The sequence below is a fragment of the Misgurnus anguillicaudatus genome, chromosome 12 (genome assembly GCF_027580225.2).
Source record: "Misgurnus anguillicaudatus chromosome 12, ASM2758022v2, whole genome shotgun sequence".
Classification (NCBI taxonomy): domain Eukaryota; kingdom Metazoa; phylum Chordata; class Actinopteri; order Cypriniformes; family Cobitidae; genus Misgurnus; species Misgurnus anguillicaudatus.
The window spans coordinates 31448921-31468038 of record NC_073348.2 but is presented as its reverse complement, the minus strand read 5'-3'; the positions used below and the strand labels follow the sequence as shown (position 1 = coordinate 31468038).

Below are 19118 nucleotides of genomic sequence, written 5' to 3'. Positions count from 1 at the left end.
CAAATTTTAAACAATCCACCATTAACTACTCCTTTAAGGCACCAAGCCTACCAACATCTCATTCTGGGAGTCATTGTCAAAACAAGCTGATCAGTTTACATATACACATATAATCAAGTAAATATTTTTAACCATATATGCATTCATCAGACACTGTAATCTAAAGCGACTTGTGGTGTATTACATTTGTTTTGTGTTCTCCGTGGGACTCATACCCATGACCTTGGCACGGCCAGCACCATGCTTTACCAAATTACCTCAAGTGGTTTCTTTAGGTCAGTTTTACAGTTTTGCAACTGCATATAATGTAAAGAATATAATGTGTTTGTTGATCCTAATGGCGGTCAGCATCCACTGAGAATTACAGAAACTTGCTTGCATGAACAGTATAATGAAAGTCCTTGGTACAGACCCTGGGACCCGAAACACACACAGCGGCACTATAATACAAAGGCCCAGACTGAAATGGACCTCCTGTTCACATGAAATGAATCTCAAAGAGATGCGGGGGACCGTTTCAGTCTGATAGGGGAGCAGAATGTCTCTCCACAGGGGTACGGGAGTGCTTGGCTTTGTACATGGGGAGCGAAAGTCTGGAAAGTCAATAGCAGGGCCACTGTATTAAATATGTAGATGTTGGTGTCGTCAATAATGCAGATTTTCTCTGTGGTGGCATGAGCTACCGTCATACTACTCCAAACGACACACAGCACGATACTGAACTAAAGTGGGTTCGATGAACCAAAACTGGATCATAGCGTCCACGAAATCCCTATCACGTACCTATCTGACCCAGATGGGAAGTTTTTGAATTTCATCAGAGTTGAGAAAGCTGAGTGTAAATGCCTCTAGGTGGTGGTATCCTAAGACTTAAGGATTTTGGCATTTAATGTACTGTGTGCAAATTTGATTGGAACGCAGAACCCGGACACATTACCAAAACCTAAGGATGCCACGTTTTTGCAGGAGGCAAAGTGTATATTATACACAAACAGCATAATATATCCGATAATGGGTTTGCCTTGCTTATGTTCAGAAAGCTTTCAGGGACACCAAAATAAGCTTTGAGCCCCCAGAGAATCATATCAGTCCTAATAACGGAGTCCTTTCAAGCCAGGGGGACTATAACCTGCTCCATCAGTATGGTGCTCTACATTTCCACACCACTTTTTTAATAGACAAATCAGGGGTTGTAACATTCAGTCAAGTGAAGCTAAGGTAGTGCACTTTACAGCGCTCCTAATGTCATGACCCAAAACTGCAATCATTGACTCAAGCAAAAACTGAAAGCATGTTTTTTTGCATTCAACGCAACATGCATGGACAAGTGCGTCCCTCCAAAAATGCCTCTGGTGAATAGGACTGTAATTTCAAACCTCAACTCTACTTGAGACTGAACCTACAACCCTCATAAACACAGCCTTAATTGTTAACCATTACGATTATATACGATGTATCTGTAAGCTGAAGAGCTCCAGATTCAGGAAAGCAGTGGAATGTAGGTCACTTTACTCCTCTGCCTCCTCCACGCAGCCCCAGTTCTGTAGCCCAGGGACTATAGGTAGAGTAATGATCAGGGGAGAGGATACACCAGCACACCATATTGGGTCATTCACTCCAGCTAGTCCACTTTCCCCGTCCTCTACATACAAGGTCACTTTCAGAGGCTGCTTAATGAAACCAGCACACCTTTTCAAGAACGATCCATATTCATTCTGAACAAAATAAAGTTCAATGAGCAACTCTGTATTGCTTGGCTTAACATCCTAGAACAACAGCTTAGTCATAATAGAAATTTTTCGGACATAATCTTCACACCAAGTCTAATGGAATAAAATAAGAAAAATATCAAATTTGTACACTATATAAAAAACAAATTGCTTTACATTTAGAGTCCCTGTAAAGTCAATCTTGAAAATTGGCTTGTCCGCTGTCACCACTGAATAGGGACAACACGGAAAGCAGCCGTTTCTCTCAACTATTAAAGGAATATTCCATTTTCTTAAAAGAAAAATCCAGATAATTTACTCACCACCATGTCATCCAAAATGTTGATGTCTTTCTTTGTTCAGTCGAGAAGAAATTATGTTTTTTGAGGAAAACATTGCAGGATTTTTCTCATTTTAATGGACTTTAATAGACACCAACAATTAACACTTAACACGTAACACGTTTTTTTAACAGAGTTTCAAACGACTATAAACGATCGCAAACGAGGCATAAGGGTCTTATCTAGCAAAACGATTGTCATTTTGACAATAAAAATAACAAATATACACTTTTAAAGCACAACTACTCGTCTAGATCCGGTCCAGCGCGACCTAACGTAAATGCGTGGTGACGTAGGGAGGTCACGTGTTACATATATAAAACGCACATTTGCGGACCATTGCAAACAATAAACTGACACAAAGACATTAATTAGTATCAGTTGACATACAACAACGTAGGAACGGTAGTCTTTCAACACACATGTAAACTCTGGGGCGGAGTTTCGCGTTTGTCCTCAGTGACGTCATGACGTATTGCGTGGGGTCGCGCTGGCACATCACAACCGGATCTAGACGAGAAGTTGTGCTTTGGAGGTGTGTATTTGTTGTTTTTGTTGTCGGGGATGACAATCGTTTTGCTGGATGGGAGCCTTGTGCCTCGTTTGGGATCGTTTGTAGTCATTTGAAACTCCGTTGAAAAAAACTGTTAAGTGTTGAGTTAAGTATTAAATGTTGGTGTCTATTAAAGTCCATTAAAATGAGAAAAATCCTGCAATGTTTTCCTCAAAAAACATAATTTCTTCTCGACTGAACAAAGAAAGACATCAACATTTTGGATGACATGGTGGTGAGTAAATTATCTGGATTTTTCTTTTAAGAAAATGGAATATTCCTTTAAATACAGCTACAACCTGAATGGATGCTCACCATTTTGTTAGGGGTGGGGCCATGTGCGGTGGTTCAAGTGCATCATCAAGCCACTGTTTTAGGCCCTCAGAAATAGTGAAAAACTTTTTAAAACATTACAGTATTTTCCGGACTATCAGTCACACCAGGGTTTCCTGCAGAAAATTTGTTAGTTAAGGTGGTAGGGTTGGGCGGGTGGTTGGGGCCAAGGGCGTGGCAATAAAAGGGGCGGGGCGTATGCGTATCGTTTTATTCGGACGACCTAGTTAAGGCGGTATGCTGGGGGAAACCCTGCACACATTTTTCATAGTTTGGCAGGTACTGGAACTTCTAGTCAGGTCCGACTTATACGTCAAAATTATTTCATATGAACCAAGAGAAACCATTACCGTCTACAGCCGCGAGAGTCCGCTCTATGCTGCTCCTGTATTTATGTAATTCAATGTATTCAGTGATGTGGAATGACTTCGGGACCTTTTTGAATTGATTTGGCTTGTCGTGTTATTTTAGCCTATTCAGCCTCCCAGGTCTGTACTGTATGTTATTGTGTATCGTGTAAATAACATGTTACTTTAACATGTACATGTAAAAAAATCCGTAGAAATTACAATGTTATTGCAGCTGGGTTGCCGGTGATTTACCGTGGATTGGAATGTGTGTTCTTTGCTGGCAAGGGTTTGTTCAAAGTTAAATAAATTGTAAATATTAACAAGTCTTTATCATTACAGAATAAAACTATACAATAACAGCCTCATGCAAAGCATTCTGGGAACCAGAAACCATCATCAACCTTGTTCTGTTTTTTTTTTTTGCTTCAGATTTTGTTTCCTAGAATGTTTTGCTTGATGCTGTTTTTTTAGTTTTACTCTGTAAAGACAAAGACTTATAAATGTTTAATGTTCATTTCAAAATGTTGCCAGTAAATAACATAAATTTAAATCTAAGGTAAGTTACCGGCAACCGGCAAGCTGCAATAACACTGTAATTTCTACGGTATTTTTTACACTGTACTTATATATGTTTTTTCCTCTTTAAAATGCATTTTTGACTGATGCGATTTATAATCCGGAGCGACTTATAGTCCTGAAAATACGGTAGTAGCAAATTGCAGAGTTAGATCATTTAACAGTTTTTCACCATTTCTGAATTCAGGATTTTTTAGGCGGGCCCAAAATTATGGCTCGATGACAGCGCATGGCCCCACCCCTAACACAATCACAAGCATCCATTCAGGTTGTAACGGTATATTAGCGGTTTTCCCACGAGTGGGTGTGGTACACGCCCCATCGCTTGAGAGTAGAGAATCCTGCCTATTTTTCCAAGATTCTGCTAACATATCTTTATTTTCTTCCCATTTTTTCGTGATTCAGATTTGGTTGGGTGGTTAATAACACATTTTTCTAAATAATTAATTCAAGCCAGTTAAAAAAGCTGCATTTAACATACATATTTGACGTTGAGAGTTACAATAAATATGACACTACTAAAACGAAACTCAGTTATTCAAGCGCATGCAGGTCTGAACAGAGTCTCCGCATAAACTTCTGGAAAAAATGCTGCTTAAAACCCATAATAAAGAGTGGGGGAGAGTCAGAAAGATAAACATGGAAAAGAGAGAGGGAGCAAGAGAGAAACTAATTTTGTAGAACCAGATTGAAGACGTCAAGTGTCTGGATTAAGAAAGATTAAATGTGCCTACCGCTGTAGGCATGCTGCTTTATAAAAGTGGCTTTAAAGAAAAGAAACGCAAAAAGATGGCATCACAGCACAAACACTGGCACTCTTTCAACACATTATGAATGAAAAACAAGCTATACATAAAAATACTTACTAGGAAGCCACAGTACAAAATGATTTCATTTAAGTAGGGCTGCACGATACTGGAGAAAAAAGCGAAATATGATAACTTGGTATATGATGCGGAATATGCGATACAATAATGCTTTCAGTTTGTAAAATCAATTTAAATTCTTCAGACGATACCAGCGCTAGACTATAAACAGATCTATACTTTTTTATTTTCTAAATGTTTTGTGTGTATTCTGCATTTGCAGCGCTAAAGGTCATGGGTTCGAGGGAACACAAATACTGATAAAAATGCATAGCTTCTAATGGACTGTAAGTCGCTTTGGATAAAAGTGTCTGCCAAATGCATAAATATAATACATAAATATATTCTACATTGTGTCTTTTTGTAAAGCTGCTTTGCAACAGTGTAACTGTAAAAAGCGCTAAACAAATAAATGTGAATTAAAACGAAAGTATCACTCAGTCTAAAGCCCGGAATACACTGCACGATTTTTGTCCTCTTAAAAGATCATTCATTACCTTATCACACTGTGTGACATGTATCGTTTAAACTCGGGTACGAGAGGCATGTAGACTGTACGATGATGACACGGAAGCTTCGGCGGCTGCGTCACACGTTGCGCAACGTCACCAGCATGCGCCACACGTTGCGCAACGTCACCAGCATGCGCTCGTGGTAAACAAATACTGGCGCGCAGGTCGTAGCAGCAAACACACTGTGCGGTGATCATGCTGAATTTCTGACACTGCCAGAAAACTATCGTAGGCTATCTTTGGACGCAAGACCGAGAAAACGGCCGTCTTTGAACCTCTCTCACTGTACGACATAGGACTACCGATGGAGAGTCACGATCCCAGAAATCGCGACGATAGTTTCACGATGGCAATCTTTCGTCTGGGACAGCCAATTATCGTGCAGTGTTTCCCGGGCTTTATGCTGCGTTCAGACCAGCCGCGGTAGAGGGGTCAAGCGCAAGTGATTTCAATGTTAAGTCAATGTGAAGATGCGTTAACGCGCGTCTGGAGGTGTCGCGGTGCGAATGAGGCGTTTAGCGCGGGCGAATGGCGCGAATTGAGCGTTGCCGTAGGAAAGGCGCGAGTTGAAAAATTTTAACTTTGTCGGAAAAACGCGGAACGTTAACCAATCAAGAGCTTGCTCTAGTAGTGACGTGATTACAGAAAGCGAGTCACAGAAGGCCCTCCCATGACGAAAATTTCCACGTGAATATCTCGATGACTAGAATTTCATGCGCAGCTTTCACGCACAAATGAAGTGAGTAAACGCGAATTTGACACCTTAAACGCGGCTGGTGTGAACCCACGGTTAACAGTCTCTCTGCTATCTGCATGGACTGAAAACTTTGACTATACATAATTTTTTAAGTTATTAAAATCATTCGGTTAATGCAGACCATTGTGGTATGTGTATTGCGATATGCACATTTGCAATATTATAATGATATTACTGTATCTTGCTGTCCTAATTCAAGGGAAACAAATTTATTATTGTTGCCTAGTTAGTTAATGAGTTTTCTTTTGCGTTTTGAAATAATGGCACATGTGCCCTATCTGCAAAACACAGAAAAGTGAATGTAAAACTTCTGACAGGTCTAAAGATAAACATTTTAAAGACAAATAATCTGTAATGATAATAAAGACATTCAAGACAGAATATTCACCAAGCCGACTGAGTACATTTGGAATTTCTATGGAAAACAGCACAAGTGTGAACATGCAGAGACATCAGGCCCTTAGGCTTCTTCTTTCAAAAGAAATTTATAAAAATATGTCATTATCCACTCACATAAATTATTGAAAATATCTGTAACAGTATTGGTTCTCAGCAAAACCACAAAAATATAAAAACCTCAAATCGATTGGATAAACCAGTTTCATAGCAAACCTGTGACCAACTACATTGTGCCAAGATGCCATAAACATCCTACAGTAAGGATGATGAATCAAAGCACATTTATTGAGATTTTTATTGATAATTTATTAAACAACTGACTCTTCAATGGATGTGTCCCAAAACGTGCGTCTCAATGTGTATAGAAGATGCAAGTGTGTTTTGAAAAGTACAAATGTAAAGGCGGGACTTTTGCAAGAGGGTTGTGCACCACAAACTGTCTAGCGGCTGTTCCTGTGGCTCAACTGGTAGAGCATTGCATTAGCAGGGCAAAAGCTGTGGGTTTGGTTTCCAGGGAACAGCATATACTAATAAAAACGGTCTTCCTTAAAAATGCACTGGAAGTTGCTTTGGCTGTAAGCATAAATGTAGCAGATAAGGAACAGCATGCTAATAAAACACAGCCACTTGAAAAAAATAATTAAAATATATATTAGAAAATGAATCTAGATAAACTAGTCATTCTCCTTTAATAACTAGTGCTCAATTGTGACGCACCTCTTATCTTTTATGATATTACTTCCACCTTTAGGCAGAAACAATAAGCAACTGTCAACTAGCTCTAATCTGACTTCACAACTTCTGACCTCAACAATATTGAAATAGGAAACCCAAATCCAATAGCAAGCGATAAATAAACATCCACCGAAGAGAACAAGCACTTTATTGCAAAACCTGACCTGGGGAGATGACTGGGATGTTTGTGTAGAAAAAGGATTTTAGAGGGCCAAGCCGTATGGCGCGGTGCTGCTCCGCTAATGATTGTAGAAGGGTAAGAGCCACAGTGCTGGGGCAACCCTCAGTAATCCCAGTACAGCATAATGATTAAGGGATTACCACGGAAAGTAGTTTTCCATCCCAGGAGAGCCCTGCTCTTACGGCTGGACAGCAGCATATATAGAGAGACAGAATGAAAGAAAGAGGCCAAACAAGGTGAAGGGAACACAGTGAAGGGTAGAGAATGACAAGATTCACGCCGGTTATGTTAACATTCGGCATCGGACACAAGTGGGAGGGAGGGATGTTAGAAATCTTGCACACTCCTTCTATCATATTGGGTGTGAGGGGCCTGAGCAGACAGCTTATGAGGAATAGCAGTGTGGTCCTGTTGTCTGTATGTTACTAACTAAAAATTGTTGTATCCAAAAAGTAAAAATTAGTGTTCCTGTAGCTTAAAGAAATATTCCACTTTCATAACAAAAATTCTGATAATTTACTCACCCCAAGTTTCTACGTGATTGTGTAATATGTAAGGTCGCGCTGGGGTGTCACACGGCTAGGGCTAGAAAAGAAGTTGTGTTTTAAAGAGCACTTATTTTATTGCTAAAAACAATGCTATTTTGTGTATTCGGTATAATACAATGTGTTCGTGTGGTTTATGGTTAAAAAAAACGTTATTTTCCACATAGCGTACATTTAAAAAGCTTTGTAACCCTGATTGGCCAGCTAATCTGTACGTTATGATTGGCCTGAATACCTCTAGTCAACAGGAAATGTGACGCTCCTTACCATGTTTGAAAGATTCATGCACAATATGCAAGGCTAACAGGAATTAACGTTCAGGCTGTGATTCCAAAGCGGGAGGAATTATGATAATGTCGGCCTTTACTACGTCCACAATCCCAGGAAGTAAACTGTTGCCTACAATCCGTGTGTTTGTTGTAGTCCAAGAAAAGAGATTTACGTTGGAGACGATAACTTGAGTCATTTTTCACTTTGGGGTTTGAACATTTTGCATATCGTTAACATATACTAATATACACTTACTAAAGGAAATGTAAAATCGCGAATCGCACAATTGGTGCTTTTTATAAGTACATATTTTTTATTCTTTTGGTGAAAATGACGATCCTTTCTTTAGATAAGACCCTTATTCCTCGGTTGGGATCGTTTGAAGCCCTTTGAAGCTGCACTGCAATTTTAAACTGCATTGAAACTATAAACTGTTGGGGTCCACTTAAGTATGGAAAAGAATCCTGGAATTTTCCTAAAAAAAAAGTTATTTTTTCTCGAAAGATATAAACATCTTTGATGACATGGGGATGAGTAAATTATCTGGACTTTTTTATGAAACTGCTGTATTCCTTTAATGGGTGGAGCAATGCAATATCAGCACAAAAGGTCATGGGCTCGAGCTTGGCCTGCAAGATATTTGGGGAAAATTACATTGTGATATTTTGTATTTTGCTACAATGCGATATGATCATGACTGATTGGCTTTATCAGATGACTTGAAAAGCTTGTGATGGTATTACATACCTCTTGTCAAGCGACAAAGTTATTGAATCTGTGATTAATTCACTCTGCCATTTGAAAATGTTCTTGTCGTATAACACTAAAATCTGTGATTTGACTACTGCAGATCTGTTCTTGCTATTTCGATGCTGAAACGATACATTTTTTGCAGCCCTGGGAAACACATACTGATCAAAAGTATATCTTGTAATGCTCTTGTAATAATCTAGTAATAAGTAATTTTTAATGCATAAATGTAATTGTAAATGTAATTTCTCTTATTGTAAAGCCCTAACATGTGCAAAATAATGTGAAATCCAGGATAAGAGCATAATAACAAAGCAAGATTCTTTCAAATGCCATACCTGATTAAAGGTTTCAAAGCTTTGCTATTTTAAACACAGCACTTTTCTTAAACAGTGAACTTTGCCTTTTTAAAGTCGTGGCGCACCTGAGCGCGCCGGCAGAAAACAGAACGAAAGCGAGCCCCCTTCCAACCCACTCAGCTTAATTGCTCGCCGACTGCGGAGAAGCAGGGAATCAATCATATTTCCATTCAATTAGCCAGCCAGCCGTCTGAGAGGAGGTGATGGACCTCTTTTAAACAAATGAAAAACATGGAGAAAAGACACACAACCTTGTGTGCGAGACGCCGCTGGCAACTCGCTGGGCAGGAGAACATTGCACAACACTCTGGAGTGGAGCACTATGGTCAGAGACTTACGTAACCTGGCACAGGTGCTTTTTCAGTCTGACAGTCAGACGAATAAAAGCTTGTTGATGTGAGGACAAATCCTTAGGAAACACATGTATTATAGCACAATACACAAACCTAAATCCAGACAGACATTTTAGAGCCAGATGTAAACTGGCATGCACTTTAAAACATCAGTAAAGCTTTTTCTCTTATAAAGCTTTTATATTAAAGCATTATGTGATGGCAGCTTTCAGGCCTTTGGCATGATACATTATTTAAAGCTTATTTCTGGTCTTGGATGCTGATTGGTCAATACAGCATTCCAGCTGCGCTTAAACACACTACGGTATGTAGGAAAGGCTATGGCATACTTGCTACGGTGTATATAGCGGTGAAGGAGAGCTATCATCTGGATGTTTGCATAACCCGAGACGTTTTCATGTGTCAAACACAACTATGCAAAAAAGCATTTTGGTATGAATCAACATTCGCATAGCTACAGAAGATATAAGCATTTAAAGGAAACAGTTTAGCATGTGCTTAAAAAGTCTATAATTTTTATGATATTATCCTACACTACACAGGAAATAATATGGATTTTTTTTCAGAAAACTTCTTTCATAAAATAGATTCAAGCACTTTCAATGACCTGTATCTATGAATGTATATTTTCAAAAACTTCCCAGGGCCTTGAATTTTCCCCCCAGATTTCACAAACTTTCAAGGATTTTAAGGACCCATGGGAACCCTGGTAACTACAGTAGGGCCTAATCCTGGATTAATCTAAACCCTGTCCGGGAAACCGCCCCATACGAAATAATCACTTAATTTACCTACAACTATTTCCAAAATATTTTAATATATAAAAAATATCACAGTCTTATTAAAACTGGTCTAATTTTCCATTGCTTAATTTCATTGTAAAAGCATTAATGCGTGAATATTTAATATGTTGCACGGCCCACAGAGGCCAATTATTAAATAAATATGCTTATTAAAACAGGTTTCAATATTTAATAAAAGAATTATTAATTATGAGGCATTCATGACCTTACGTTAATTTATATATATTGTATAGTCAAAAACGAATGCTGCCTTTAGCCGTGACTATATTCACAATATACCACAGCCTCTTGATTTGCTTAAACAATGCGAGAGGAACATTGGGTGCTCCGCGGCACGTGTAAATAGGACATTGCGGTAAATGGCACAAGCTCACACCCTGTTCCATTTGAGATGAGAATCTCTGATCTCAGATCAGTGAAAGAGACAAGAAAATCTGGTCTTCAGCTCTCTGATCTACTCCTGACCTCCCAAGAGGTGCGTTTCGTCAAAAAAAACGAAAAAGAAAGAAGACCTTCAGCCGAGTCCTAATTAATACCTGGCCCAGAAAACATCATTCACCGAAGTGCAAATAACGGTTAAAGGATGCCGATGGTAGTTTATACTGATTTGTGAATCCTTGAGGAGCCGTCCATCTGCCTTGTTTCTCCCAGTGTAGTTTTAAATTTGCCCATACAGTATAGACTGCCAAAGCCGAGGGTACCATCAGGTCAAATAAAAACAAGAGGAGAGTAACACTTGCTCTCGAGTGTCAGGTCTGATCACACCGGAGATGAACACACAGCCCTAGAGCTGATGATGCTTCGCCTAGGGGAGGCAATGGGCTGAATTGATTTATTGATCAAATATTCCTCAAGTTGTTTTGTGGTTTTAGCTGTGAGCTATTACTCAGAAAATGAAATTCTATTACGGGTTATAAACGTGAGCCACGGGGGTTTACGAGACTCCCTGAATGCGATGGTATTTTCTAAATGCTTTCTGCCTTATATGGATTAAGTCAAAGGTCGAAACATGAGCAGATATGCATACAGATGCCAATGCATTGCATGAACGAAGTCCTGTTGCAAACACTCTGTACTCAAGGAGGCCGAAGAGGATGTGATGCTATGCCATGCAATGTTATTATTCAACTAGAAACATGTCAATGGTTAAACTAACTTCACACGACTTCACATCTGTTGTACAATGCAAATATAAATGGGATTGTTGTCATTTTTGGAACAAATTATTATATAGGAAAGGATTGATAATGTAATACCTCATATAAATCTTATTCATTATGTTTCTTTATACAGTATATTTTATTTGTACAATCATTTTCACGACAAGAGCATTAATGCGGCACACAACAGATGTTGGTTTTGAGGCAGAAATAAATCTAAATCTAATTATGGCTCTACAAAAGAAAAGCTGTATGTGATCGGGATGGACGATGGTGGGGGGTGTATCTGAAGCGCAGCTGCTGTCAGTGTGTGCTCGATGAGGATTGACACTCTAATGCCATGCCAAGAGCCTCAATAACACTGACCTGGACAAAAACTAGCATCCTTTCATCTAGACAGCACCTGGCCGCAAATACATCATCTGTTCTTATGGAAACAATAAATTGTTGCATGTTTTTTGCTTTATTGTTAGATCACCGTTGCCATAATCAAACCATCGAAGGATGGAAGACTAATTTGTGATGCTCATTAAAAACAGGTATTTGAAAAAAGGACAGATGTTTAAAGTCGTCATTAAATCATCATTATTTTGTTTCTTAGTACACTTTGATGATTCATTGGTGCATGTTATTCGTATAATAAAATATTCACTTCCTGATCTTTCATAAAATTTTAATTAATTGCTCCAAACCTAGGCAACGTGAGTCGCGCTGGCGCGTCACGAGGACGGAGGAAGACGGCAAGTTGTGGTTTAAAAGTGTATATTTTTTATTTTTCTCGCCAAAAATGACAATCATTTCGCTAGATAAAACCCTTATGCCTCTTTTGGATTGTTTAGAGTCATTTGAAGCTGCGTTGAAACTGCAATTTTAAACTGCATTAAAGGTGACATAGAATGATTGAACGGAGTATTTATCCTTGTTCTGTGATGTGACATGTAGACAAAAAATTTTGGGTTCCTAAAAACCCCTCTCAGATAGCTTTATCAGGGTGGGGGATTTTAAACAAGTGGTTTTGCACCTATTTGGCTCCCCCTACTGGCTTAACTTGCAATTTCATTACTGTTGGCTGACTTTGCTGCCACTCAAAAAATGTAGCCAATTATTTTAAAGTGGAGGGGCAGTTAGATGCCTGTGATGTCATAAGCATCAGTTTTTCAGATTGGGCTGTTTTCTGGCTGACATTTCTAAAAGAGGAATTTCTATGAGACTGAGATGTTTAGCACTTTTTGTATGTTTGTGAATGTGGATAGACTACCATTATTCAATAAAGACAAGGTAAAAATGTTTTTTCATTCTCTGTCCCCTTTAAAACTGTTAAGTGTTGGGGTCCATTAAAGTCAATTAAAATGAGAAAAATCCTGGAATGTTTTCCTCAAAAAACATAATTTCTTCTAGACTGAACAAAGAAAGCCATCAACATTTTGGATGACATGGGGGTGAGTAAATTATCAGGAATTTAAAAAAAAAATGGACTAATCCTTTAAAATGTCTATTTAGGGCACCAACAACACCTAATGCTGAGGGATCCTATAATTTAAGGACCTTATCTTCTCCAAAAATCCAATCGTAAACCATCCAAAAGAACCCCAGAAATAGTTGACAACCGACGTCAAGAGAATCTCCTACCATCACGCACCAGCAGAAGAGGGATGTGACGTTAAAATATGCAAATCTTTGCAACAGACATTTCCTCTACCACTGATTCTCTGACACAGCTGTGTGCTGTTGTGTGTTTCATTACCACAGGCGCTCCCTAGAGCTTTATGTGTGTGTGCTGCGTGTCCCTTGCGCGTGGGCACATGTGTATGTGTGTTTTGTGTACCTCCGTATGTGTGTATTTTACAGCTGTGAGAGACGGGGGCTTAATGAGCTTTAGGAGAGCATTCTTCTATCCATTAATGTCTATCAGGACTCCCCGTGGGCTCGGGGGCCTGCTCGCCACAGGAGGAGGAAACAACCTCCTTCCCAACCTCCATTTTTAGCCTCGTATCTAACATGCATCCCTGTATAACAGTGAACAACAACCACAGCAGACTCAGCCAGATAACATCACTGCTGGCTTAATGTCAACCAAAATAGAATGGATATTCCGGTTTGACTTGAATTTGAATTGAACATATGTTTGCAATGCCTATGTTGTGTCAATATAATATAATATGTGTCAATTGCATTAAACTGTTTGTTATTATAACGATAATACTGATATACAATAACAATTTTATTATTTATATTTAGTTTTATTATTTTATTGCTGACAATTAATGCAATAACTGATATTATACATCTGCATTATTTTAAAGGATTTCTGGCTGGGTCGATACCGATATTACTTAGAATAACATCTACAGATACCGATAGTTTTGTTTTAACTTCTTCTTCTTTTCAAATTATTATGTTCTAAAATCCTAGTAGTGCACGCACAGCGTACAAACTGCAACACTGTTGTCACTTTCACCCAATTCAAAATTATAAAAAAAAGCTTTTATCTGCCGATACCGATTATAGGCTGATATATCGGTGCATCCCTACTTATTTTCTTCTTTGTTATATGATTTTATTCAACACAAAATGTCCAATCAAGCAGGTTGCATGCAGTGAAATCCGGCGTCATGTTATAATGAACAGAAAGCAGATGGAGAACTGTTTGGTACTTTTGAAATCTGGCAAAACTAGTAAGTATTCAGTTTAAAGAAAAAACAAGCACTAAGAATATCTGCTTCCTGTAATTTTGGTCTTAATTGTTAGAGCACTGTGTTATGGGTTCGATCCCCAGGGAACACAAATACAGATATAAATGTATCTGTATTGTAAAATGCAATGCACTGTAAGTAGCTTTGGATAAAAGTGTCTGTCAAATGCATAAATGTAAATGTTCCCCTGTTATATTTAAGGGTGGGCGATAAAACGGTAGAAATTTGTCAACCGGTAGAGATTTTGGACTATTGTCTCTATCGAGGTTACGCGCCCACGTCACGTTGCTGTGTGCGTGGTCACGAAAACGTAACATTTGTACACGTATTTAAGTACCGCAGTATTTTAAGCCATTGAAACACAACAACAACAGTGCAATATGCGTGCGCTGTTTTTGTGTGAGAGGAGCCCGCAAGTCGCACATCCACTGATCATTAAGCTTGTGTGCATTTTTGCCGCTTTATTTGCCTTATATGCGTCAAATTTCCCGTCTTTGCAAGTATCCTCATAAACACGGCAAATTTGCGTCTGACGCCCGAGTTGAAAAATTTCAACTTTGGTGTCAATTTGTGCCGCGTTAACCAATCAGAAACCTGCTTGTTGCTGTGGCAATTTCGCTTCAAACGCTTACTTTTTACACGCGTCTAGAGTGAAATAGAATGCATTCAAAATGTTTAAGCAAACTAGACGCGGTAGACGCGAATTTGACGCTTTATTCGCGTTTGATGTGAACCCAGCATAACAGTAGATTGGATTCGGACATTGGTCTTAAAGGGGAAGGTACCTAATTTTGCTCCTGTCTGTCACTCATGTTTTTGTGAAAATCTCTCACTGCTTTTGACTAAATCACTTTTCTACCTTTAACAAGATATATAATGTACATCATTCTTTCATCACTGAACATTTTTTATTTCAGTGGGCTTGAATTTTGTTTGTTTTTATCTTCTTTTTATGCGTGTATAAGTTTTTTGTGAGAATTATGAAAATTCTATGGCATTACATATTTTAATAACATAAAAACTTTATTAAAAGATTAAAAAACTCTACCGTGATGCATATCGTAACGACGATATAAAATTAACCGTATATTTTGGTCATATCGCCCACCCCTAGTTAGACCAAATTAAATTGAAAAGCTAACATTGACCTTACTTTCAATACTAATATATACATTTCTCTTAAAAGGGAACTTCAATAGGCAAGGTCATACCATAAGATAAATCATGCTTGTGTGTTAAAATAAATCATTGATAGTTAAATGACATTGCTCACTGGCCAATAAGCTGTATTACTATAAAAAATGCTGTGCTGACAATCTCATGTGTGTAGAGGGGTCTGACTCACCGTTTCTCTATTGATTGACCCTTATTAAATAGTACCCTGAATTGTTCCCCAGTCGGATGACTCACACCACTAGTGGGTTGCCACCATCAGGGGTCTGAATTTATAACAAAGCTTATTTGCCGTGCATTCACCAACCTCCCCCTACCAATTTTTCCTTCTCTTTTCCACTCCTTTCCAGACATACACACACAGTCACAGCCACCCGGTCCTCACGCGCTAGTGGGAACAGAACAAAGGGGATCTCTACTTTTCTCCCAAGACTATTATTAGATCTTCAACCCAGAGACAAAATAATCACACATTCAGCTGAATCACAGCGCACGCAGCGGAAGCTTCAGTCTTGAAGAATGCGAAGCTAACGAGCTTGTGACTGCGGCTATATCAAACGTCACTGGAAATGTCTGTTGCAGAAGATGTGTTACTTTAAGTGATCATTTAGCCTAGAAATCAAATTACATCTTACAATTGATTATGAAATGTCATAGGGCTTGATCAATCAACAGTATGTACGGTTAACATACATCAGTCTGGAGTGAAATAAGGCTCCGGATCAGATATTAGTAAAGCTCAATAACCTACTGTAAACATTGACTTGGTATCTTCACACACAATGGGTGCAATACTGTTTACGTTCTGTATTAAACAGCCGAATGTGCAAATAGCTCAATGATTCCACAGAAAGATATGCACGAGTTTGTGCACGGGGAAAAGAAATTATCCACAGCAGCAAGCCACAGCAACCTGCTGATGATATTTGAATGAAATTCAAACACAGGAAACAATAACCTCTTTGTGAATGTCAAAATTGGTTGGATACAAATGCAGGTTGAACTGAAAGGTCTGAAGATCAGGAGAGGTTATGTAAAAAAAACACTGGGTCTTACCAAAACAGTATGTCAAATCGATGACACTGATATACTAAGCAAACACTATGTTCTAGGGTGTGACAAAAAAAATGCATTTATTTATGCATTTGCCTAATGCTTTTATTCAAAGTGACTTACAGTGCACGTTTGATCTAGCATGCGTGTTCCCAGAGATCGAAACCATGACCTTTGTGTTGGCAATGTTATGCTTTACAGGAACACTAAATATGACTACAGTGACTACTATGCCAAAGAAGTAAAAAAAATGCTACCAATGCAAAAGTTACTCTATTATGATCATTCTAATAAATAAAAATGTTATAATAAAAAAATTCCCAGATCTCCAAGACATCGGAGTGTTTCATGCTCACAAAGGTTCTGCTGGGTCTGAATGGGCTATTTTTAGCAACCGGCTGACGTAGTTCATCAAACGTAACCCCTTCCCATAGATCTCGGCCAGAATTCTAAATCTCGCGATATTACGCTACTCGCTGAAATACACTTGAATGTGAAGGATGTTCACGTCTGAATATACATGAAGCTCTAGACAGGTGTGTCGCGGCATATAGCGACGCACACAACTGCCGACATCTTGAACAAAAAAAGGTAACCGTGCCTTACTACAAACGCGCATGAAACAAAAGCAAGGGTGCTCGTTTAAAACGCACCAATCGACAAACCCCATAATCTAACGTGGAGGCTTTATGCTCGCTTAAACTACAAAATGTAAAGCATGCCATCATGTCAGCTCGATACATAGCGGTAACATTTTATCAAAGAAAAGAGTATTGCGTCAAAATTATTGTGACGTAACGCTACGCAAATTGAGGGATATGGGTCCTCGTACACCTTGGAGAGAGGATAAGCAGAGGAGAGACAAGAGTGAGGAAAGGGGGTCATTGGAGGGTGTTGCCTAATAAAATACACACTGTATGCTTGGCTGCTATAAATGCACTGAAAGTTTTGTCGTGTTTTTCCTTTTTAATATTAAAATAATGTCATTATCATTATTGGACACCTGTAGCCATGCACATAACCTCGGACAACACGACATTATCCTTTAAAACACAGAAAACTGAACAAAAGTAAAAACTTTAATGTTTATTAATAATGTTATTAAATATAATATTAGATGTTAACCACAAATAGCGCTTAAAGCTGCTTTTAGTATCACTAAAAACTACGATTATCAGCCATATAAATATAATAAACATTATTAAAAGATGTGTATCCCCGGTTGAACGTCTGTTTAAAAATAATGTGTTTTATATTTTAATAATAAAGCAATTTAATGCTTACACGTTCTAATATACCAACATAAACATTGATAATAAAAAAAGGTTTTCTTAAATAAAGTGCACGGTACTTAACTATTTACAGAGGAGCTGAAGACACAGGTCGAGGCATTCCCCTTCTACCTCGTCCTCCGAGATGAGGTCCGAAAAGGGGCGCATGGGTACAGGTACGTCCTCCTGGAGAGGTGGCCTCATCTCCCGCAGAAAGAGCTCCAGGAACCTCTTGAAGGTTTTCTCCTCGTTGGCAGAGCCGGCCATTGCTTCTCATTCCCGGAGAGACCGGAGACAGCTGGAGCCGGGCAAGAAGTCTACACTACTTTGAATCACGAGCTAGAGCGACTCTATGGTCGCGCCAGTTGGGGAGGGCTCTCGCGCGCGCGTGAACGGAGAAAGACTCGCACAACAGTCAGGGGCGTGACGTCAGAAAGGGGCAGGGTAGGAAGGAGAACGGAAGGTGTTCATTTACATTGAATGATATAATTGCGATTATAATCTTCTTGGATGAAACTTATCGTATGCTTGGAATCGCGTACATTTTAATAATGTAAAAATTCTGAGGCATATTGTTGCATGGGCGCGCTATCTGAAAGGTTAAAGGCCACGACCTCTAGCGGCAGTCAACGCACATATCATACCAGCTGACTCCGTAACAAGTTTGTAAATTGATTTCCTATTCAATACTGTGTGTATTTCTTTCTGTATAATTAATTAAGTGTATTTTGATACCCAATAAAGGGAGTGAATGCGAAAAAAATAAAAGAGATCTGTTTGCTGATTGGTTGGATTACATGAAATAGTTAAATAACTTTATTTAAAACTTTGATAGTTTGAGAATGATAAAAATAACTTTATGACTGCTAGGCCAGCACACGCAGTTCCTTGGAAGTATGACGTAAATTGAGCACAAAGAGTCTGTGACGTAAGCATGCAGTTATGGATTTTCTTTAATAAAAGCAGGTTCAGGTAAACAGTTTAGAATATTTATCCAATCAACATTCATGTTATGTGGCCATAACAAAAACACTTATTCTGTCACTATACAAAGCCACATTTTTCTAAGGATTAGATATTTTATTAAAGACTTTTTATTCATTGGATACGGTAGGCTATTGAGGGACTTGTAAGCCGCAGTACAAAATACTGTAATTATATTAGAATAGTCGTTTATACTTTAAGGCATTTAATCGCTTTCAGTCCAACTCAGCTCTTTAGCGAGAGTGTTTATGAGAAAAAACTGGATAAATGATAGGCTAACGGCGTGTGCGTATTTAGGACATCAGAGCATTTGCTAAAAATAACAACTGTTGTAGATTTTACCTCATCACTGGGAATTAACTATTCCGCTCCCAGGCATTAGTTCAGACGGG

General features: G+C 38.7%; 1 protein-coding gene across 1 annotated transcript in view; it reads right to left on the bottom strand.

The window, feature by feature from the left end:
• ppm1e (protein phosphatase, Mg2+/Mn2+ dependent, 1E) overlaps positions 1–18189 on the bottom strand; it is a 52897-nt gene extending 34708 nt beyond the window's left edge. Inside the window, exon 1 of the mRNA XM_055208197.2 lies at positions 17828–18189. Coding sequence (XP_055064172.1) covers positions 17828–18009 — 182 coding nt within the window. The 5' untranslated portion in view covers positions 18010–18189. The remainder of the gene's footprint in view (positions 1–17827) is intronic.
• Positions 18190–19118: the final 929 nt, after the last annotated feature.